General features: G+C 40.7%; 1 protein-coding gene across 9 annotated transcripts in view; it reads left to right on the forward strand.

Moving 5' to 3' along the window:
- Positions 1-2440: 2440 nt before the first annotated feature.
- The window catches only part of FBXL2 (F-box and leucine rich repeat protein 2), a 111119-nt gene continuing 89060 nt past the window's right edge, over positions 2441-24499 (forward strand). For 3 of the 9 annotated variants that reach the window (XM_032269004.1, XM_032268967.1, XM_032268995.1), the window contains exons 1-3: positions 2446-2544; positions 22524-22585; positions 22729-22822. Coding sequence is in view for 2 of the 9 variants with exons in the window: in XM_032268948.1 (XP_032124839.1) it covers positions 2542-2544; positions 22524-22585 (65 nt within the window). In the remaining 7 variants the exon portion in view is untranslated. Of the gene's footprint in view, positions 2545-22523; positions 22586-22728; positions 22823-24499 lie in introns of those variants that run through there. The other 6 variants (XR_004265580.1, XM_032268948.1, XM_032268976.1 and 3 more) reach the window with 3 other exon arrangements.

A 24499-nucleotide genomic window follows, 5' to 3' on the forward strand; every position in this document is an offset into this window, starting at 1 on the left:
ACTATAAGCTAGAAACTGTTCTATACACTAGGAATACAGAATGGAACAAGATAGACATCTTGCATTCCAGAGTGAGGAGACAGGAAGTAATAAACAAAAAGGTAAAAAAGATCATTTTGAGGGGGGCTAAGTACTTTGAGAACAAGACAGAGTTAAATGAGAGAGGCTGACTGAAGTGAGAGTGACTGGGGTGGGATATTTTAGGTTGGTAAAGGTTTTTGTGAAGCTGACAGTTGGGGTGGTAACTGATCTGTACCAAGTGAAGGAAGGGGCTATGTGAAGTTCTGCAGGAAGAATATTCCACATAAAGGAAGCAGGTATTATTGAGGCTTTTAAGTACAAAAGTATTTGACATGTTTGAGGAACCCCAGGAAATAAAAGTGTGGCCAGTGTGGCGTGAATGAGGGAAGAGTGGCAGGAGATGGAGTTGGTGCAGAGGGCAAGGCCTCCATCATGTACCATTTTGATAGACCGTGGAAAGCATTTGTATTTTTTTCTTTTCCTTTTCTTTTCATTGTTTTGGAGATGGAGTCTTGCTCTGTCACCCAGGCTGGAGTGCAGCGGTGTGATCTTGGCTCACTGCAACCTCTACCTCCCGGGTTCAAGCAATTCTCCTGTCTCAGCCTCCCAAGTAGCTGGGACTACAGGCGCCTGCCACCACACCTGGCTAATTTTTGTGTTTGTAGTAGACACGGGTTTTTGCCATGTTGGCCAGGCTGGTCTCGAACTTCTGACCTCAGGTGATCCTCCCACCTTGGACTCCCAAAGTGCTGGGATTACAAGTGTAAGCCGCCACGCCCAGTCTGTATTTTTTCTAAGTGTGAGAAGCCACTGAAAATGCTGCTGTTGTGTAGGATGCAGGGGGGAAGACATGGGGTCATAGTCCACTTGTGCTGCTGTAACAAAATACCACAGGACTGTGTAATTTATGAACAATGGAAATTTATTTTTTACAGTCCTGGAGGCTGGGAAGTCTCAGATCAAGGTGCTGGCAAGTTTGATGTCTGGTGAGGGCTGCTCTCTGCTTCCAAGATGGTGTCTTGTTGCTGCATCCTCTGGAAGGTATTGCTGTGTCCTCACATGGCAGAAGGGATGGAAAGGCAAAAAGAGGCCAAATTCACTCCTTCAAGCTGTCTTATAAGGGCATTAATCCCATTCACGAGGACAGAGATCTCATGGCCTACTCCCCTCCTGAGGCCCTCCCTCTTCCTAAAGCTGTCACATTTGATGTGTTTTTATATAATGTTTGGAGGGGACACAAATATTCAAATCACAGCACCTATGGAGATGAACTGGAGTGAGACAGCAGTGGTTGTGAGGTGGAGGTGTAGACTGGTTAGGTTGAGAATTTAAGGTGGGGTCAAGAATATGTCTTAATGGACTGGAAGTGAAATGTGAGGAAACAGAGGAATCAAGGACAATTCCTAGGTTTTTGTCTTAATGATCAAGGGACTTAATGATAGTAGGGACTTTTGCTTTAAGGAAGACTGGGGTGTGAGTAAGAAACTTGGATCAATAGGTTTATTTGGGCCGTATTACAGCATCGTGTCTATTAGGCATTCTAGGGGAGTTGTCAGGTCAGCTTTTGAATACGATTCTTCTTCACAGATTTTTTTTACATTTTAAAATTCTTTTTTTAAATAACTTTATTTTTGTTGTTGTTGTCTTTTTTTTTTTTTTTTTTTTTTCCTGCTTCTAACGCACCAAGCACATTCTGTTTTTCTTTATTTTGTAGAATCAGCCAGGCTGGTCTCAAACTCCTGACCTCAAACAATCCTCCTGCTTAAGCCACTGAAAGTACTGGGATTACAGGTGTCAGCCATCACACTGAGTCTTCTTCATAGAGTTAATGGGCTGGATGTGAGGACATCTAGAGTTCCCTTCAACCATATTCAAAACATTCAACAAATTGCCAGTTGATTCAATGAATTACACAACATGCACAGAATGCTATTTCATGAAGTGGCATGCAAAGATAATCATTTTTAATCTAAAAAAGTAGATTATAAAACAGTTACCTACGGTTTGCCACCATTTTTAAGAATATAGTATATTATAACATATTTCATTGGAAGCTTGAAGCAAATAGACTGGAATCTGAGCAGTGGCTACTCCAGGTGCTGGGATGAGTGTGGTTTTATCCTTTTAAATTCTTGTTATTGGTAATTTAAAACGTTTTCAATAATCATGCATTACCTGTATAACGTTTTTTTTTAATAAGAGAAAATCCATGGTGTCTTTCAGCTGGGCAGTCTGCGACTGGGTAATCTGTCAGGTGAGGGTCATCAAGGTGATCAGGCTGAGAGCAGGGACCAGATGCAAAGTGGGAGAGGCGAAGCAGCCCGGTCCCGGGGCCGGGGGCGAGCGGTGGGCGGTCCGAAGGGCACCGCCCCTGCGGGTCACGTGCTCGCCGGCCACCAATGGCCGCCTCCGAGCCCACCTTGAGGACGGGGCGGGGCGCCTGGCTGGCGTCACCAGGACAACGGGCGTCGCCGGCGCCGTGTGACTTCGGGCTGTGGGCTTGCTCGCGGCTCTTCGGCCATGGTGAGTCTGGGACCCGCGTCCGCCCAGCCGCCTCGCCCTACCCCTGCCGGGTCGGGTCCGGTCCCCACGCCGCCGCCCGCTAGGGTCGGGCGGGCGGCGCCGGGGTCGTGGAGAGGCCGGGCCGCGGCCTGCGAGGCTGCTGGGCTGGGCTGGGCAGGGCTGGGCGGGCCCGGGGAGGGGTAACCTGGGGGGTCCGGAGCGCCCACCTGCCCGGGGGCGACCGCGATGCCGCGTTCCCCGCCGCTGGAGTCTGGGTGACAGCCTGGACCCCCACCCAGTGGGCCGCCGGACGACGTGACGCTGTTTGGCCCGAGAGAGCCTGGGAAGCCACCCAAGGAGGGTGTGGTTAAAAAAATCATACACACGAATATCGTATGTATTTATATTGACACTAAAGCAGTCGGTGTGCCTCCAATTCTGTTTCTATGCAATTATATATAACTAATATAAGACATTATCTTCCTTTCAAAATCATTCTGATAGGTTCTTTAGCACGTGGAAATCAAAATGTTTTATTTTAGAGAACCCTCCCTTCCCTTTTCAAAAATAGGGGACATGAAGCTGGAGGTTTTTTTTCCGAGTGCCGCACCCTCACTAAGGGATTTAATTAATTCATAATTAGTACATTGTAAACGTCTTAAATCATTACCTTTGTTCAGTGAACCTGAGACGGCGTGGGCATGACACCTGGCCCCCTTTAAGCTCGTTTTAAAAACATGACGCGGTTTCACTCGCTGGAGGTGCTGGCTTGAATAGACAAGTTCAGAGAATTGCCTACCGAAGGTATAATTCTCCACAGGCCTTCACGGGGTGAAAAGAAGAGAGGAGCTAGACTCCTTGCTTGGGGACACACCCTTGGTATAGAATACTTGAGCAGGTGTGGGGGTAGGTGTAGGTAATAGGGAAATACCTCGTTTTTAGAAACAGGTTCTTTGTTTTAACCAGGAGTAATTAAGTGGAGATTTGCTCCTTATCTGCAGGAGTTAGTGGAAGTGCTGATGAGCTGAGAATGCAGGGTGCTCCCCAAGTGCCAGCTGGCCTCATGGAGAAAAAAAACTATCATTTGGAATCCTGGCTGGCTCAGTGTTTTTCTTAATAACCAAGGAGAGGGGTGGTGGTAGGAGAAGGTGGATGGTGTCTCTCATTGACTTTGGAAAAGTGGCTCCCAAGTGTGTGGCATTATTGCTGGCAGGAGAAGAACATCACCCACAAATCACAGTGCTATGTAATGTCTTCTTTATTTTGTGTACGTTTCTTTTTTAAATTCTGAATTGCTTTTTAAGTGACAAATTAATTGAGCTGGCAAGAGTTTCAGAAAGTGAATTTTACAAAGATATGAGTGTTTCAAATATTGCAGTCATTTACTGTTATATGTGAGAAAAGTCCTAACAATTGTAGCAAGAAGAAAGAAGATCCAGGAATTAAATTTTCACAGTTCTTTGAAGTCTCATATTCCTCCTGCAATCCATTTTTCTTTATTTTTACTTATTCCACTTCTTTCGTTCTGACCTACAGCCCACCCTCATTCACTATTGTGAATTTTAGAGTTTTACTTTAAAGGCATTTACTGTACTTTTGCATTACTGGTTGCTCTGCTGAACTTGTAATGCTTTGCTTTTTGTATATCTTTAAGCATTAAGAATTAACTCATAGGAGCTTAACTGATTGAGTGGTCAGGTGCCCAGGCTTCCATGGAAGTGGGGAATGGTTGGTATAGGAGGGAGAGGGATGAAGAGGCTGCATATGTATGTCATCCCCAAAACTGTTTTTGTTTGTTTGTTTGTTTGTTTGAGATGGAGTCTTGCTCTGTCACCAGGCTGGAGTGCAGTAGTGTGATCTTGGCTCACTGCAACCTTCACCTCCTGGGTTCATGCAATTCTCCTGCCTCAACCTCCCAAGTAGCTGGGACTGCAGGCGTGTACCACCATGCCCAGCTAATTTTTTGTATTTTTAGTAGAGATGGGATTTCACCATGTTGGCCAGGATGGTCTCGATCTCTTGACCTCATGATCTGCCTGCTATGGCCTCCCAAAGTGCTGGGATTACAGGCGTGAGCCACTGCTCCCGACCGCTAAAGTCTAAATCACATTATACTTCCTTAAATGCTTGAATCTGAACATAAAACTTTAGCCATTGATATAAGTGACTTTGCACATTAATTTTGGAACTATTTCTCAATGAAAATGTTTTCAATTAAGCCATTTATTTCTACTCTATAATGACAGCTAACATATATTGTGTACATATGTACATAGTTATTACTATAGAGGCAGTAGAAATTTTTCTAAGGGTCTTAAATGATCCAGCAACCTTGCAATGAAGATACCTATACCCGATTTTAGAGAAAGGAAATTGAAGTACAGAGAAGTAAAGTAATTTGCCTAGGTCACCGCACTGATACGTTGAGCCACATTCAAAATCTGGCAGTTTCTCTGAGAACCTGTTTATAGATTGTACTGTAATGTATAGTGTATCTTTATAAGTTTCCTCATGTATATTAGGAAATTAGTTCTCTTTCTTATTTGCACTTTAAGGTTTTTGAGCACTTATGAATGATTGTGTTTTGTTCCAGCACTGGGTTAGATACTACAGAACATGGTAGACATGCCTAGCCTTCTCTCCCCTTGCTCTCCTTCCCTTCTTTCACAAAGTTGAAATGGGAAGGAATTAATAAAGACATGAATTAGATCGGCTTTCTTACTCACAGCTTTTTTAGCATTGAGTTTCTCCTGTCACTTCAGTTAAGGAATTGGCATCCGCTTTTTGTGTGAATCACAAAGACAAGTGTTTTACATAAAGCCTTTTGGATATGAGGGATGTAACAGTGTTTTTAAAAAATGTATTCTCTGAGAGTTTCCTAATTTTTAGATTTAGTTTTGTATTCTATAGTTGTCACAAAAAGACTTCAAGGCTGGGCTCAGTGCCTCATGCCTGTAATCCCAGCACTTTGGGAGGCTGAGGCGGGAGGATCACTTGAGCCCCGGAGTTCAAGACCAGCCTGGGCAACACGGTGAGACCCCCCATCTCTACAAAAAATTTGAAAAATTAGCCAGGCACGGTGGTGCATGCCTATGGTCCTGGCTATTTGGGAGGCTGAGGTGGAAGGATCCCTTGAGTCCAGGAGGTCAAGGCTGTGCTGAGTTGTGTTAACACCACTGCACTCCAGCCTGAGCAACAGCGAGGCCCTGTATCCAAAATAAAGGAAAAAAAGGCACCTAATAATTGTTTAAATTTTAATTCATGTGGAACAAAATCTGTTGGAATATATATTACTTGTCAAGTTTTTGTTATTGTTTAACACTTTAGCTTGTAAAGCAGATTTATTTTTTGGAAATAAATAACATTCTGTCATATAATTTTTCATTTTAATTCGTTCATTTGGACTGTCCTATTTTGACACTTCTCTTTCTGTATTTGTGGTCAAGACTTGTCAAAGGTATTGGGAAGCAGAAGATGGAGGGAAATAGTTTTTCCACATTAAAGTGATTTCTTTTAACTTAAGATTTACGGACAGTTTTGGTCTTTCTGTCATTATATGATATTGTTAAGAGAATTTATATGATGAGATCTATGTTAATAGATCAAGAAAAGTAGAGGTTTCCCTATATATTAATTGTCCTACTCATGACAATATTGATCTCCCTTTTGTCTGCACTGTTGCGGGGTAGGAAATAATTTTTAGTAATTGTAACAATAGCTTTCTTTTGTAGAGCCCATTCTCTGTATCTAGTTCTGGGCTGATCACATTTTTCCTAATTCTTCCAACATCCCTAAGAGATTGATGTTTGTTTGTTTATCTATTTGTCTATTTATTTTGGAGACAGGGTCTTGTTCTGTTACCCAGGCTGGAGTGCAGTGGCTCAGCTCACTGTAGCTTCAAACTCTTGGGCTCAAGCAATCCTCCCACCTCATCCTCCCAAAGTGCTGGGATTACAGGTGTGAGCCACTGCACCCAGCCCAAGTTTGACATTATTATTCCCATTTAATAGGCCTAAACTGAGTAGGCAGTCTGCCCAAGGTCACATAGTGAGTGAGTGGCAGAGCCAGGATTTGAACTCAACCAGTCCATTTCCAAAGCCTGGGCTCTTAACCATTACATTGTGGCTTCTTGCCAAACTAAAGATTGTGCCCAGTGCCTGGCACAAATGTACTAATTACACCAAGATTAAGAGTCTTAATGTCTTAGCTGAGTCAGCAGGCTCTTTTAAATTTTATGACAAACTGTTGTTATGTTGTCTAATGACATCCTGAAGGATTTACTGTTTTTTTTTTCTATTTCAGACAGCCAAAGCTTAGGTATGGACAGCCGTGGGTTGGCTACACTTTTACTGCTGTTTTTCCTACCTCACTTTGAATCTCACTGCTACCCTGTGTAGTGTCTACATCAGCCACTGCCTCTTCCAGCACTAGGGTGGCCATGAGAAAGACAGGGATGGACAGGGAGGTCTAAGGAAACAGAACAGGGCATTTATTGGGAAGTTTTTAATGGAGTCAGAATCAAGGTTCAAACCCAGATTTCCCAGTTCTCAGTGCTGCCTCAACAATTGTGTCTTTCCATTGGTATTTTTGTTCTTTGGGGTTTTGTCCAATAAATATTTACTGTGTGCTACTGTGTGCTAGTGTCTGTTCTAGTCAGTGAATATCCAGCAGCGCATGAACCGAGGATGGCGCCTTCTCATGAAACTTATATTCTAGTGTCAGGGAGACAGATAATACACAGTAAGGTGGTAAAAAGTACTTTGGAGAAAAGCAAAGCTGGGTAGGAGAGAAAGAATTCTAGGGCAGGGTTGGAGAGTGAATGAGGGAAGGGAGGTGTTGCTTTTAATGCAGAATAGAAGGGAAGGCCTCTCTAATAAGGTGACATTTGAGTGGAGGGTATGCCATGAGAATGCCTGAAGAAAGACCATCAGGAGAGGGCACTAGTCAAAGGTGCTGAGGCAAGAACATGCCTGGTGTGTTGGATGAGCAGCGAGAAAACCAGCAGGGCTGGAGTATAGTAACATAGGGGAGCGTGGTAGGAAGGAAGATCAAAGCAGCGAAGGAAGTCAGATCACATAGGAATTGTAACCTGTGTAAAGGATTTTGACTTTTCCTTTGATGGAAGGGGAAGGGATTGGTGGGGTTTAAGCAGAGGAGTGGCGTATGTGACTAACCATTCTGGAGTAAAATGAGGGGAGAAGGGACAAAGCAGGGTGACTGTGGCATTGTTGGAGTAATCCATAGGATTAGCTAGTGGAGTGGTTATGGAATATGAATGATTTTGAAGATTTCAGCTTGAGCAAGAGGAAGAACTACTATTTGCTGAGATGAAGACCATGGAAGGAGCAAGCTTGGGGTAGGGATGAATACAGCAGGAACTGGATTTTATTGACTCTTGGAGTGTTAGAGTTGGAAGAGACTTCGAGTTTATCTAGTACAATTGTTTCCTTTTACAAGCTAGAAATACTAAATACTAAGAGGTTAAATGACTTTCCCAGAATCAAACAGGCCTATCCTACCTGTTGTGCAGCGTAAAGAACCCTGGAGTTGTTGTCATTAGATGTAAGTTCAAATTGTGGTTTTTCTGTTTCTTAGCTCTGAACCTTGGTCAAGTCATTTATTTTCTCCAAGTCTGTTTATCTTCTATCAAAAAGGATAATAAAGATTTCCATTTCCTGTTAGGATGTTGAATGTTTTAACTGTTGACATTATTGCTCCCACCCTGGTAATGAGAAAAGTCAGAGAAGGTACAAAATCATAATTTTAAAAAATGTATCAGAGAGTTGACGTAAAAAAATCTAAACAAAAATCTGGAAAGTAATGAACGCTTTTCAGGAGAAAAAAAAAAGAGGGAGAGATACACGATACTTTCATCTGTCTTGGAACAGCAAGAGGGAGAATTTGCAATGGGCAGTTAAAGAGAAGTCAACTGTTACTGACTGCATGTAGGGTGGAGTGACAACTTGGAATCCCGAGGAACTCCAGCGGCAGTGCAGGACTACACCTACCTGCCAACTTTTCCCATGGCCCTTCAGTCAGTACATTGGAGTAGGAGTTCGGATGCTGGGGCAACGGAAAGAGAGCTAAGAAGGGTCCTGCTGAGGTGGGTGAATTCAGCTGAAGGCTGGGAGCAGGGCAGGAGAGTCAATAGAAATCTCTGTCGTGTACCAGGGGCTTTATGAAGTCTAAGGCTGGGGCTGTAGCAGCCTGGGACATGGCAAGACAGCTAAGAAATCTCTTTATGCCTGTCTAGGCTTTTACTGAGGACAAGTCAGCTTTTGAGAAGGTATAGTCAGGGTAACAGAGCAAAAAGAGATCTCCTCAAGGCACAGAAAGCAGAAGGTGCTACTGGAGAGCAAGGACAACTCAGCTGACAGCTGGAATGTGAGGGGAGGGCAGAGAGGCGGAAAGATATCCCACAGTTCCAAAAGCTAGCATAGGTTTTAAAGCTCAAAGAGCTCTGTGAAGCTTCAACAGTGCTCAGATTTTAGCTTCTCCTGAAGGTAAAGTTCTGATTTCACCCTGAAATTACAAACCAATCATGAACTAACACTACATACAATCTCAAACCCAGCTCAACCATAGGTTAAAAGGATCGAGCCTCCACTCCAGTCTCCCAGCAACTTAATCGAAAAAGGAACTTCCCTTGATAGAGATAAATTAATGTTCTTTTATACATGGTATCTGGCATGAAATAAATTATGAGATATACAAAGAAACAAGAAAATGTGAACCATGGTCAGGGGAAGAAAGAGGCAACAGAAATAGTCTCAGTGATGGCCCAGCTGTTGACCAATGTGGATAAACAGAAAATTTCAGCAGAAAGATGTAAACTATGAAAAGAACCAAGTGGAAATGCTAGAAATGAAAAATATATTAAAAATGAGGAATTAATTTGATAGGCTTAATAGCAGACTGGACACAGCAGAAGAAAGCCCCAGTAAACTTAGGGACAGATCAGTAAAAATCAGCATTCAAGATCTGTGGGACAATACAAAATTGTCTAGCATACATGTAACTAGAGTTCAAGGAGAGGAGGAAGAGCAGGGACAGAAGTCTAAATTGAGGTACATCAGAGTCAACTTTCTGAAAATCAAAGATTTTTATAAAGGAAATCTTAAAAGGAGGTAGAAAAGAAAAAAATACATAAAGATGAACAGTAATATGAATAATTGACACCGCATCAGAAACAATGCAGGTCAGAAGACAATGAAATAATTTTTTTTTTTTTTTTGGAGACAGGATCTCTGTCACTCAGGCTGGAGTGCAGTGGTGTGAATGTAGCTTACTATAACCTTAATGTTCTGGTCTCAAAAAATTCTCCCACCCTAGCGTCCTGAATAGCTGGGACTACAGGCACATGCCACCATACCCAACTAATTTTTAAAATTTTCTGTAGAGACAGTGTCTTGCTGTGTTGCCCAGGCTAGTCTCAAACTCCTGAGCTAAGTGATCCTCCTGCCTCATCTCCCAAAGTATTAGGATTACAGGTGTGGGCTACTGTGCCTGGCCTCAAATAACTTTTTTAAAGTGCTGTGTTTTTGTTTGTTTGTTTTTTTTTTTTTTTTAAGCAAATCTGCTAACCGGGAATTCGACATTCAAAATACAGATATTTTTGTCAGAAGCAAAAACAATTTGTCTACACCAGACCTATATTACAAGCAATGTTAAAAGAAGTTCTTTAAGTTGAAGTGAAGTCATAATAAAGGAAGTTCAGATTTAAAAGAATGAATTACACCAGGAAGGATAAATAGATGGATAAATATAAGGGACCTTTTAAAATATATTTCTTTAATACATACATTTATTCAAAAAATATTGACTATTTAAAGAAGAGATAATAACATATTATTTGTTATATAGTAGAAGTAAGCTATACAATGGTAAGTATACAACAATCAGGGGAAGTCAAATAAAATTAGACTTTGTTAAGTTAAAGATCCCCTCTGTAATCACTAAAGCAACTATTGAAAGGATATTTGAATATCCTTTGAAATATCCTTTCAATAGAGGATAGCTATAAGATCACCGAAGGAAATAGAATAAATGTCACATTACTAAAAAGGAAAGCAGAACAGAAGAACAAAGAAGAGATGAGGCAAATGGAAAATAAATATAAAGATGGCAGACTTAAAATCAATCATATCAATAATTACATTAAATATAAAGACCATCTCCAATTAAAAGGTGGCAATTGTCAGACTGGATAAAATAGCATGGTCCAACTATGTGCTGTCTTTATGAGTCGCTATAAATATGAAACAGACTGAAAAAGGGTGAAAAAGATGTACCATTGCAAAAAGCGTAAGAAAGTTGATGTTGCTATATTAACAAAGTAGACTTTAAAACAAGGATCATTTCTAGAGAAAAATAAGGATCATTTATGATAATGAATCAATTCATTAAAAATATATAACAGGCTGATCACAGTGGCCCCTGTTTGTAATCCCAGCACTTTGGGAGGCCAAGGCAGGTGGATCACTTGAGCTCAGGAGTTTGAGACCAGCCTGGCAAACATGGTAAAACCCATTTCTATTAAAAATACAAAAATTAGCCAGGCACGGTGGTGCACACCTCTAATCCCAGCTTCTTGGGAGGCTGAGGTGGGAGGATCATTGAGCCTGGGAGGCAGAGGTTACAGTGAGCCAAAATCATGCCCCTGCATTCCAGCCTGGGTGACAGAGCAAGCCTCTACCTAAAACAGAACAAAACAAAACAAAAAAACCCTTAAACGTCTATCTACCTCACAACAAAGCTTCAAAATACATGAAACAAAAATTGACAAAACCAAAGAAAGAGGCAAAACCACAGTCATAGTTTAATATAACAGCTCTATCACTAATTGACAGAACTTGAGGGAAAAAAAATTAGAAATGATATAAAAGATTTGAACACCACTGTCAACCAACTTGATCCTTAGCATTTATAAAGCAGTACACATCACTACATAATTTTAAAAATAGCAAAATGGCAGACATAAGTCCTTATCAGTAATTACTATAAGTATAAAAGGATTAAATTTACTAGTTAAAACTTAGACACTGGCAAAATGGATAAAAACAAGCAAAAAAACTCCCATATGATCCAATTTTATGTTGTGTGCAGGAGACCCTTGTTAGATCAAAAGACAGTTAAAAGTGAGCTGGGTTGGTTATACTAATATCAGACAAAATAAACTAAGTTATGATAATTGTTACATGAAACAAAGGTGATTATATGTTGATAAAAGGTTAATTCCTACTGGAACCATAACAGTTATAAGCACATATGCACCAAACAACAGAGCCACAAATATGTGCAGCAAACTGACAGAAATGAAGGGATAATTTTTTCTTCTTTTTTCTGTTTTTAGAGATGTAGGTCTGTCTGTGTTGACCACCCTGGTCTTGAACTCCTGGCCTCAAGCAGTCCTCCCACCTTGGCCTTCCCAAGTGCTGGGATTACAGGTGTACGCTACTGCACCCAGCTGAGAAGTGGTTTTATAATAGTAATTGGAGATTTCACAGCTGTCATCATAGCTACCATTTGTTAAGCACTTACTATATGCCAACATTATTCTAGGCACTTTACGTTTATGAACTCATTTCATTCACAACACCCCCATTTTGCTGAAGAGGAAACTATGGCATAGAAAAGTGGTAGGTTCCATGAATATCCCCATTTTGCTGAAGAGGAAACTGGCATAGAAAAGTTAAATGACATGCCCAAGGCCTACAAAGGTGTAAGTGGCAAGACTCTTTTGGGAAATTAGATTTGATCCCTAGGGTTTCCTCGTCACATCTCCTACTGAAAAAGGGATTCCTTTCCCTGACAATCCTGGTTCTGTGGACTCTGCAGGAGCACTGAAGAAGGAGCATCACTGCTTCAACAGCAAGACATTCTAGTATGGGCTATTCTAATTGCTAGAAAGTTGTTTTTTTTTCCCATATTGAGGTGAAATCTCACAACTTTGATTCACTGGTCTTTTTAATAACAGAAAATAAGCCCATCGTTCTGACTGTTGAGATACGTGAAGATTTTCATGTTATTCACCACCTATCCCAACATCAGTTGGAGACTTCAATATCATACTTTCAATAATAGAACATTTAGACAGCAGAATAAGGAAACTGAAGTCTTGAACAACACTCTAAATCAATGAAACCTGACAGAGTTATGTAGATCACTTAACCCAGCTACAGTAGAATCAACATTCTTCAGGATAGGCATGTGTAAGACCACAAAACAAGTTCCAATAAATGTCAAAAGATTGAAATAATACAAAATATCTTCCTACCTTCTTTGATAACAATGGAATGAAGCTAGAAATAAGAGAAGGAAAACTGGAAAATTCACAAATATGTAAAAATAACACTTTTTTTATTTTTATTTTTTGAGATGGAGTCTCCTCTGTCCCCTGGGCTGGAGTGCAGTAGTGGTGATCATAGCTCACTGCAGGCTCAAACTCCTGGGCTCAAGCCATCCTCCTGCCTTAGCCTCCTGGATAGGGCTGGGATTATAGGCACATGCCACCATGCCCTGCTAATTTTTAATTATTTTTGGTAGAGTTGTGTCTCACTATGTTGCCCAGGCTAGCCTTAAACTCCTGGCCTTAAGTGATCCTCCTGCTTTGGCCTCCCAAAGTGCCTGAGTTACAGGCATGAGCCACTTGTACCTGGCCCCAGATAAATACATTATTAATCAATAGGTGAAAGAAATAATGGCTATTTTAAAATACTTTGAGATGAATAGAAATGAAAATATATCAAAACTTATGGGATACTGTGAAAGCAGTACTTAGAGGGAATTTTATAAATGTAAATGCTTACATTAAAAAAGAAGAAAGGCCAGGCACAGTGGCTCACACCTATAATCCCAGCAGTTTTGGGGGCCAAGGCAGAAGGGTCACTTGAGCCCAGGAGTTCAAGAGCAGCCTAGGCAACAGAGGGAGATCCTGTCTCTACAAAAACTTTTCTAAAAAATTAGCTGGGTGTGGTGTAGTCCCAGCTACTTGGGAAGCTGAGGTGGGAGGATTGCTTGAGCCAGGGAATTTGAGGCTGCGTTGAGCTATGATCGTGCCACTGCACTCCAGTCTGGCTGACAGAGTGAGACCCTGTCTCAAAAAAAGTCAAATTAGTAATTTTGCCCCTCAAGGAACTAGAAAAATATTAGATAATTTAGCTATTTCATCTGACACAGTGCTTTCTGGAGCTTAGAATACAGTAGGCACTTACTAAATATATATATAGCACCAAGACTACTCATTGACACCACTTTGAAAATAAATGTAGGGTACTATTTATGTCACTATTTCCACTTCTGCAGTTTGTTTTGATGGATTGTTTTTTTAATCCACTTTTTTTTTAATTTATTTTTTTCCCCATTTATTTTATTGCATTTTAGGTTTTGGGGTACATGTGAAGAACATGCAAAATTGTTGCATAGGTACACAGGTGGCAGTGTGATTTGCTGCCTTCCTCCCCATCACCTACATCTGGCATTTCTCCCCTTGCTATCTCTCCCCACCTCCCCACCCCCCACCATCCCTTCCCTATTACCCCCCAACTGACCCCAGTGTGTAGTGCTCCCCTCCCTGTGTCCATGTGTTCTCATTGTTCAACACCCGCCTATGAGTCAGAACATGCGGTGTTTGATCTTCTGCTCTTCTGTCAGTTTGCTGAGAATGATGGTTTCCAGGTTCATCCATGTCCCTACAAAGTACCCAAACTCATCGTTTTTGATGGCTGCAAAATATTCCACGGTGTATATGTGCCACATTTTCCCTATCCAGTCTATCGTCTATGGGCATTTGGGTTGGTTCCAGGTCTTTGCTATTGTAAACAGTGCTGCAATGAACATTCGTGTGCACGTGTCCTTATAGTAGAACGATTTGTAATCCTTTGGATATATACCCAGTAATGGGATTGCTGGGTCGAATGGAATTTCTATTTCTAGGTCCTTGAGGAATCGCCACACTGTCTTCCACAATGGTTGAACTAATTTACACTCCCACCAACAGTGCAAAAGTGTTCCTATTTCTCCACATCCTCTCCAGCATCTGTTGTCTCCAGATTTTTTAATGATCGCCATTCTAACTGGCGTGAGATGGTATCTCAATGTAGTTTTGATTTGCATTTCTCTGATGACCAGTGATGATGAACATTTTTTCTTATGTTTGTTGGCCTCATGTATGTCTTCTTTTGTAAAGTGTCTGTTCATATCCTTTGCCCACTTTTGAATGGGCTTGTTAGTTTTTTTCTTGTAAACCTGTTTTAGTTCTTTGTAAATTCTGGTTATCAGCCCTTTGTCAGATGGGTAAACTGCAAAAATTTTTTCCCATTCTGTTGGTTGCCGATTCACTCTAATGACTGTTTCTTTTGCCGTGCAGAAGCTGTGGAGTTTGATTAGTTCCCATTTGTCTATTTTGGCTTTTGTTGTCAATGCTTTTGGTGTTTTGGTCATGAAGTCCTTGCCTACACCTATGTCCTGAATAGTTTTGCCTAGATTTTCTTCTAGGGTTTTTATGGTGTTAGGTCTTATGTTTCAGTCTTTAATCCATCTGGAGTTAATTTTAGTGTAAGGTGTCAGGAAGGGGTCCAGTTCCTGCTTTCTGCACATGGCTAGCCAGCTTTCCCAACACCATTTATTGAACAGGGAATCCTTTCCCCATTGCTTGTTTTCGTCTGGTTTGTCAAAGATCAGATGGTTGTAGATATGTTGTGTTGCCTCCGAGACCTCTGTTCTGTTCTATTGGTCTATATCTCTGTTTTGGTACCAGTACCATGCTGTTTTGATTACTGTAGCCTTGTAGTATAGTTTGAAGTCTGGTAGTGTGATGCCTCCAGCTTTGTTCTTTTTGCTTAGAATTGACTTGGCTATGCGGGCTCTCTTTTGGTTCCATATGAAGTTTAAGGTGATTTTTTCCAGTTCTCCAAAGAAGGTCATTGGTAGCTTGATGGGAATAGCATTGAATCTGTAAATTACTTTGGGCAGTATGGCCATTTTCACGATATTGATTCTTCCTAACCATGAACATGGAATATTTCTCCATCTGTTTGTGTCCTTTCTGATTTCGTTGAGCAGTGGTTTGTAGGTCTCCTTGAAGAGGTCCTTTACGTTCCTTGTTAGTTGTATTCCTAGGTATTTTATTCTCTTTGTGGCAATTGTGAATGGAAGTTTGTTCTTGATTTGGCTCTCTTTAAATCTGTTATTGGTGTATAGGAATGCATGTGATTTTGTGTCCTGAGACTTTGCTGAACTTGCTTATCAGTTTCAGGAGATTTGGGGCTGAGACGATGGGGTCTTCTAGATATACAATCATGTTGTCTGCAAATTTGACTCCCTCCTTTCCTATTTGAATGCCCTTTATTTCTTTTTCTTGCCTGATTGCTCTGTCTAGAACTTCTAATACTATATTGAATAGCAGTGGTGAGAGAGGGCATCCTTGTCTGGTGACACATTTCAAGGGGAATGCTTCCAGTTTTTGCCCATTCAGTATGATATTGGCTGTTGGTTTGTCATAAATAGCTTTTATTATTTTGAGATACATTCCATCAATACCTAGCTTATTGAGGGTTTTTAGCATAAAGGGCTGTTGAATTTTGTCAAAGGCCTTCTCTGCATCAATTGAGATAATCATGTGATTTTTGTCTTTGGTTCTGTTTATGTGGTGAATTATGTTTATAGACTTGTGTATGTTGAACCAGCCTTGAGTCCCCAGGATGAAGCCTCCTTGATCATGGTGGATAAGCTTTTTGATGTGCTGTTGCAATTGGCTTGTCAGTATTTTATTGAAGATTTTTGCATCTATGTTCATCATGGATATTGGCCTGAAGTTTTCTTTTCTTGTTGAGTCTCTGCCGGGTTTTGGAATCAGGATGATGTTGGTCTCATAAAATGATTTGGGAGGATTTCCCTCTTTTTGTATTGTTTGGAATAGTTTCAGAAGGAATGGTACCAGCTCCTCTTTGTATGTCTGGTAGAATTCGGCTGTGAACGCGTCTGGACTTGGGCTTTTTTTGGGTGGTAAGCTCTCAATTGCTGTCTCAACGTCAGACCTTGTTATGGGTCTGTTCAGGGTTTCGGCTTCTTCCTGGTTTAGTCTTGGGAGGAGGCAAGTGTCCAGGAATTTATCCATTTCTTCCAGGTTTATTAGTTTATGTGCATAGAGTTGTTTGTAATAATCTCTGATGATGGTTTGAATTTCTGTGTAATCTGTGGTGATATCCCCTTTATCATTTTTTATGGCATCAATTTGGTTATTCTCTCTTTTCTTTTTTATTAATCTGGCTAGTGGTCTGTCTATTTTGTTGATCTTTTCAGAAAACCAGCTCCTGGATTTATTGATTTTTTGAAGGGCTTTTTGTGTCTCTATCTCCTTCAGTTCTGCTCTGATCTTAGCTATTTCTTGTCTTCTGCTAGACTTTGAGGTTTTTTGATCTTGCTCCTCTAGCTCTTTCAGTTTTGACAATAGGGTGTCAATTTTTGATCTCTCCTTGCTTCTCATGTGGGCACTTATTGCTATATATTTTCCTCTAGAGACTGCTTTAAATGTGTCCCAGAGATTCTGGTATGTTGTGTCTTCATTCTCGTTGGTTTCGAAGAACATCTTTATTTCTGTCTTCATTTCATCATTTATCCAGTCAACATTCACGAGCAAGTTGTTCAGTTTCCATGAAGCTGTGTGGTTCTGGGTTAGTTTTTGAATTCTGAGTTCTAACTCGATTGCACTGTGGTCTGAGAGACTGTTTGTTACGATTTCCGTTCTTTTGCATTTGCTGAGGAGTGATTTACTCCCAATTATGTGGTCAATTTTAGAGTAGGTGTGACGTGGTGCTGAGAAGAATGTATATTCTGTGGATTTGGGGTGGAGAGTTCTGTAAATGTCTATTAGGTTTGCTTGGTCCAGGTCTGAGTTCAAGTCCTGGATGTCCTTGTTAATTTTCTGTCTGGTTGATCTGTCTAATATTAACAATGGGGTGTTAAAGTCTCCCACTATTATTGTGTGGGAGTCTAAGTCTCTTTGTAAGTCATTAAGAACTTGCCTTATGTATCTGGGTGCTCCTGTATTGGGTGCGTATATATTTAGGATCATTAGCTCTTCTTGTTGCATTGATCCTTTTACCATTATGTAATGTCCTTTTTGTCTCTTTTGATCTTTGTTGCTTTAAAGCCTAATTTATCAGAGATGAGAATTGCAACTCCTGCTTTTTTTTGCTCTCCATTTGCTTGGTAAATCTTCCTCCATCCCTTTATTTTGAGCCTTTGTGTATCCTTGCATGTGAGATGGGTTTCCTGGATACAGCACACTGATGGGTTTTGGCTTTTTGTCCAATTTGCCAGTCTGCGTCTTTTGATTGGGGCATTTAGTCCATTTACATTTAGGGTTAATATTGTTATGTGCGAATTTGATACTGCCATTTTGGTGGTAGCTGGGTGTTTTGCCCTTTAGTTGAGCTGGTACTTGTTGTTCCTTTATATGTGTAGAGCCTCTTTCAGGAGCTCTTGTAGAGCTGGCCTGGTGGTGACGAAATCTCTGAGTACTTGCATGTTCCCAAAGGATTTTATTTTTCCTTCACTTATGAAGCTTAGTTTCGCTGGGTATGAGATTCTGGGTTGAAAGTTCTTTTCTTTAAGGATGTTGAATATTGGCCCCCATTCTCTTCTGGCTTTTAGGGTTTCTGCTGAGAGATCTGCTGTGAGTCTGATGGGCTTCCCTTTGTGGGTAACCCGACCTTTCTCTCTGGCTGCCCTTAGTATTTTCTTCTTCATTTCAACCCTGGTGAATCTGACGATTATGTGCCTTGGGGTTGCTCTTCTTGACGAATATCTTTGTGGTGGTCTCTGTATTTCCTGGACTTGAATGTTTGCCTGCCTTGCTAGGTTGGGGAAGTTTTCCTGGATAATACCCTGAAGAGTATTTTCCAGCTTGGATTCATTCTCTTCGTCGCATTCAGGTACGCCTATCAAACGTAGATTAGGTCTTTTCACATAGTCCCACATTTCTTGGAGACTTTGTTCATTCCTTTTTACCCTTTTTTCTCCAGTCTTGCCTTCCTGTTTTATTTCATTGAGTTGATCTTCGACCTCTGATATCCTTTCTTCTGCTTGATCAATTCGACTATTGATACTTGTGCATGCTTCGCGAAGTTCTCGTGTTGCGTTTTTAAGCTCCGTCAATTCACTTATATTCCTTTCTATTTTGTCCATTCTTGTTAGCATTTCATCAAATCTTTTTTCAAGGTTCTTAGTTTCTTCGCATTTGGTTAGAACGTGTTCTTTAAGTTCACAGAAGTTTCTTACTACCCACCTTCTGAAGTCGGATTCTGTCAATTTATCACATTCGTTCTCCATCCAACCTTGTTCCCTTGCTGGTGAGGAGTTGTGATCCCTTGTAGGAGGAGAGGTGTTCTGGTTTCGGGTGTTTTTATCCTTTTTGCGCTGGTTTCTTCCCATCTTTATGGATTTATCCACCTGTGGACTTTGTAGTTGCTGGCTTTCAGATTGGGTCTCAAATCTTTCAGATTGACGCTCTGTTTGTTGATGATGAGGTTATTTCTGTTTCTTGGTTTTCCTTCTGACAGTCTGGCCCCTCTGCTGTAGGTCTGCTGAGGTTCACTCCAGGCCCTGCTTGCCTGGGGTTCACCTGCAGCAGCTGCTGAACAGTAAGGGTTGTTACCAGTTTTCTTCTTCTACTATCTTTGTCCCAGAAGGATACCCGCCTAGTGTTAATCTGATCTCTCCTTTATGAGGTGGCTCTTTGGATATATAGGGGTCAGGGAGCTGCCTGAGGAGACGGTCTCTTCTTTATAGGAGCTCAAATGGTGAGCTGTGAACTCTGTTGTTCATTCAGAGCTGCTGGGCAGGTATGTTTAGGCCTTCTGCAGCAGAACTCATAAACTGCTTTTTGTTCCCTGGTGCTCTGTCCCAGGGATTTAGGGCTTTATGAGTTTCAGTTATGTTACTGCCTTCTCTTTTTTTTTTTTTTTTTTTCCTTCAGAGCTGCCCTGCCCAGCAAGCAGGCAGCCTAGTCACTGTCTGCCTGTAGAGGCTTTGGTGAGCTGCTGTGGGCTCCGCCCAGCTGCCAAGTGAACTTCCCTGCAGTCCTGTTTATATGGGTGTAGTTAGAACTGCTTTGGCGGTGGTGGCCTGCCTCTGTTGAGGCAGAGTCTCTCTGCAGTGGCAGGTTGCCTTGGCAACGGTGGGCTGCCTCAGCAATGGTGGGTTGCCTTGGCAACGGCGGGCTGCCTCAGCACTGGCCGACTACCTCCGTCGTGGTGGGCTGCCTCAGTAATGGCGGACGCCCCTCCCCCACAGAGCTGGACCGTCCTGGGTTCAGCTGCGCTTGCTGTTAAACTCTCAATCCAGAGTTTCTGGTTGCTGTTCTTTTGTGGGGGTGGGACCAGCCGAGCCTGATCGCCTGGCTCCCTGCCTCAGAGCCTTTTTTAAGTTGGTGTTCCAGTCGCCTGTTGAAGAGGCACCGGGGTCTGTTTGTTTTCCCCTGCGGCCACTCACTCGCTGGCTTAAACAGCAGCACTGAGGTTTGTGGCACTTTTTTTTTTTTTTTTTTTTTGCCCTGGAATCTACTGTCCTGGTTCTCTGCTCAGTCCCCTTTTTAAACAGACGAATGGGCGACTTCCCGTGGCTCCAATCGCCAGCCAAAAGGGCGCCCAGACCGGTGTATTTTGTACGGAGAACTGCTGCTCCAGGGCGCTGACAAAGCGGCCGCGCGGGGCAAAGCAGCGGTGCCGGCCAGCACAGCCGCACTGGCGACCTGTGGAGCTCCTCCGCCTGGGAATTTCCTAGTCTGTGGGCAATAAAATTGCGGCATCCACTCACCCTCTGCGCTTTCACTGGGAGCTGCAATCCCGAGCTGTTCCTAAACGGCCATCTTGGATCCTCTCCCTAATCTGCTTTTTAAAAATTGAGATATTCATCATACGCTATACATTTTGCTCACTTAAAAAGTACAATTCAGTGGGATTTAGTATATTCACCAAGTTGTATGAACATTACAACTGTCTAATTCAAGAATTTTTTCATACCTTCCAAAGAAACCTCATACATTAGCAGTCACATTCCAGCACCAGGCAACTACTAGCCTGTTTTCTGTCTCCATGGATTTGCCTTTTCTGGACAATTAATGTAAATGGGAACAAACAATATGTAGGCTTTTCGTAATGGTGAAAGAAACTGGAACTCTCATACCCTGCTGGTGGGAATGTAAAATGGTACAGCCACTTTGGAGAACAATTTGGCAGTTCCTCAGAGGTTAAAAAGAGTTATCATATGACTGAACAACTCAACTTGTAAGTCAATAAAGAGAAATGAAATATAGGTCTCTATAAATACTTGTCCATAAATGTTCATAGCAGCATTATTCTTAACAGCCAAATAGTGGAAATAATTTTAAAATATCCTTTAGCTGAAGGGATGAAAAAAATGTGGCATTCCAAGATGTGAAATACTAGTCATCAATAAAAAGGAATTAAGTACTGATACATGTTACAACAGGAATGAGCCTCTGCCTTCCAGGTTCAGGCTGTTCTCCTATCTCACGCTCCTGAGTAGCTGAGACTGCAGGCATGTGCCACCACAGCAAACTAATTTTTGCACTTTTGGTAGAGACAGGGTTTCATCATGTTGGCCAGGCTGGTCTCAAACTCCTAACCTCAAGCTATCCGCCTGCCTCTTCCTCCCCAAGTGCTTGGATTATAGGGGTGAGCTGCTACGCCCAGCCAGGTCTTTTGCTTTGATGAAGTCCAGTTTATCAATTTCTTTTGATGCTTGTGCTTTCAGTGTCATAGCTAAGAAACCATTGCATAATCCAAAGCCACCGAGATTTATGCTGATGTTTTCTTCCAAGGGTTATAATTTTATCTCTTATATTTATTTAAGTCTCTGAGCCATTTTGAATTAATTTTTTATATGAAGTGAGATGGGGGCCAAATTCATTGTTTTGCTTGTATATATCCAGTTGTTCTGGTACCATTTCTTGAAAAGACTATTCCTTCTCCATTTAAATTAATGCTCATAAATTTAAGAGTTAATTTATGGATTCTGTTTATTTTAGCCAATTTAATAATTTTATTTTTGATTATCTGTTCTGTTCCATTGATCTATATGTCTACCCTATGCCAGTAAACACATTGTTTTAATTACTGAAGTTTTGTAGCAAATTTTGAAATCAGGAAGTTTGAGTCCTTCAACTTTTGTTTCTCTTTTTCAAGATTATTTTATTCTGGGTCCTCTGCATTTTCATATGAATTTTTTGATCAGTCTTTCAATTTCTGTAAAAAAGGCAGCTGGAATTTTGAGAAAGATTGCATTAAATCTATGAATTACTTTAGGAGTGCTGCCAACATAACACTAATAAGTCTTTCAATTCTTGAACATGAAAGTCTTTTTATTTAAGTCTTCTTTAATTTTTCTCAACAATGTATTGTATAAGTTTCATAAGGAAGTCTTATTCTTCCTTTGTTAAGTTTATTCCTAAGTATTTTTTCATTTTGATGCTGTTGTAAATAGGATTGTTTTCTGAAATATATTTTCAGGATGTTCATTGCTACCATGTGGAAATTCAGTTTATTTTTGTATAACTATACTGTACATTTGTATGTTGTTTCCTTTAGCTTGCTGAACTCCTTGATTAGTTCTAATTGATTTTTGTGCACTTTTAGAATTTTCTGTATGCAAGATCATGTCATCTGCAAATAGAGGTTGTTTTACTTGTTCCTTTCCAATCTGGACATCTTTTTTATCTTTTGTCTAATTGCTTTGGCTAGAACCTTCAATACAACATAGTATCAAATGGCTATGTATTGCTATTTTTATGAAACAGTGATAGGGTATAAAATGTTTTCTATTACTAATATTAGAATGTGGTGGCATCATGAAATTAGTAACACGCTATTTCCAGGACAGTGATTGGGGCTGTTCTGATCTAATAGTATAAAAACAAATAACATTTTTCCACATTGGTTGAAAACATTTTCACAATTTCCTTTTTTTTTTCTTTCCAGGTTTTCTCAAACAATGATGAAGGCCTTATTAACAAAAAGTTACCCAAAGAACTTCTCTTAAGGTAAGTGTAGATAAATTCTGGATGAAGAGTTTAGATTTGATTTAGTCATCAAGTTCCGAGACTGTCTTCTTTCTCACTGTGAGTCCACAGCAGAGAAAAACAGACAGAATTAGCCTAACTGACTTTTTGTTTTTGTTTTATAGAATGCTGTTCAGCTTGTTGTTAAATTTTACTTGGTCTAATCCAGAATGTACTAAGTATGTACATAGCATTGGTCTGGATTCTTTTTGTAATGTGGTAAGTATTGTAATAATCTTCAGTAGGTGCCATTGTTTTGGTTTCCATAGATAATCATGATGAAGTCAGTAATTTGAGGAGAGATTATTGCAAGGTTGTGAGCTCCTGAAGTCATAAAGTTTTTGATGTTTTCTGGCAGAAGTGTTTAAAAATAAATGCAAAAGATAAGCACAGTTATGATATATTCTTAGCACTTAAAATGCTGTCAACCCCAAGTATTGATATGTTTTTATTCGTTTTATGAGAAGTATAAGTGACAATACTATAAAATAGGCTTTTTGTCTTTTATTTCTGGCTTCACTGAATATGCAGTAAATGTTATTTTGGTGGTGGTTTTAACCAAGTAAAGCTATCAAACCAACATTTGTTAGCCTGGAGGCACTTCAGTTTTCTTTAGTATTATGCAATCATCAAAAGAAATCTTATTTTAAGGCCAGGAGTGGTAGCTCATGTCTGTAATCCCAGCACTTTGGGAGGTTGAGGTGGGTCTTGAATTCCTTGAGGCCAGGAATTCAAGACTAGCCTGGCCAATATGGTGAAACCCCATCTCTACTAAAAATACAAAACAATTAGCCAGGCATGGTGCACACCTGTAATCCCAGCTACTCGGGAGGCTGAGGCACAAGAATTGGGAGGCTGAGGCAGGAGAATCATACGCAGTTAGGAGGCGGAAGTTGCAGTGAGCCTTGACTGTGCCACTGCATTCTAGCCATGGTGACAGAGTGAGACTGTCTAAAAAAAAATTTTTTTTTAATTTTTGTTTTAGATGTTGTTATATTTTAATTCTTTACAAGGAATTAATAAGCGTATATATGGTAATCCTTGAGAGTCATTTCCCTAACTCTGTTTCTCTTATCACTGATACTCCACCAAACAACAGCAACAGAAACCCAGTTTTTATGATCAAATGACTGTAGGAAACACTGGGTTAATAAAACCTACAGGACTTCACAGGGCCTTAATAGATTAATGTGTATGGTAATGATACACATTGGGTAATTGTGGCATTTCTAACTTACTGACCATGGGATCCTTTTAGTATTCCATAGAAAATTTTGGGGGAAATGCTGACGTGCAATAAGAGATTGACCAGATGAGTCCATTCCCTGGCTCTACTAAATCTCATTTTAACATTTGGGGAATGAGTATGAGTTTTGTTTAAATATTGGGAATAATTATTTTCATCTCTTCCCAAGTTCACCACAGAGCCACTTTGTAGATGCCTCAGATTCCTCACCTTTGCTGTCATCAGGTTACTAGACATTTTTCCTTGAGTTAGAAATGGGGTAAGGACTTAGCTTCTTTGTGGTAGTGATCACATTTCAGGGACTTCAGAGGGTGTTTCATTAGTCATCGGGTGTTGTTTGACACTATTGTCATGAGCTTCTCAGTGGATAAAAAAATAAAACTGAGGCAGGATTGTATAAAAAAATCGATTATGTTTTATTCCAATAAAACATATTTTTTTTGGATAAGAGGGAATGTTCTTTGGCATTTTTGACGAGTTTAAACTTTCTTGCTGACAAGAAAGAAATGTATGTTTACCTTGTAAACCCAAAAGGCTTTGCACAAGCACAGTAAGTTGTTAGAAGCAATACAACTGTGTCAGGATAGGCAAGTTGGCACTATACAACTGCACAGATGCCATCCACGTAGACCACAGTGTAGATGGTGTCC

This window comes from Sapajus apella, unplaced genomic scaffold (assembly GCF_009761245.1).
Source record: "Sapajus apella isolate SASKATOON/1434 unplaced genomic scaffold, GSC_monkey_1.0 scaffold4, whole genome shotgun sequence".
Classification (NCBI taxonomy): Eukaryota; Metazoa; Chordata; class Mammalia; order Primates; family Cebidae; genus Sapajus; species Sapajus apella.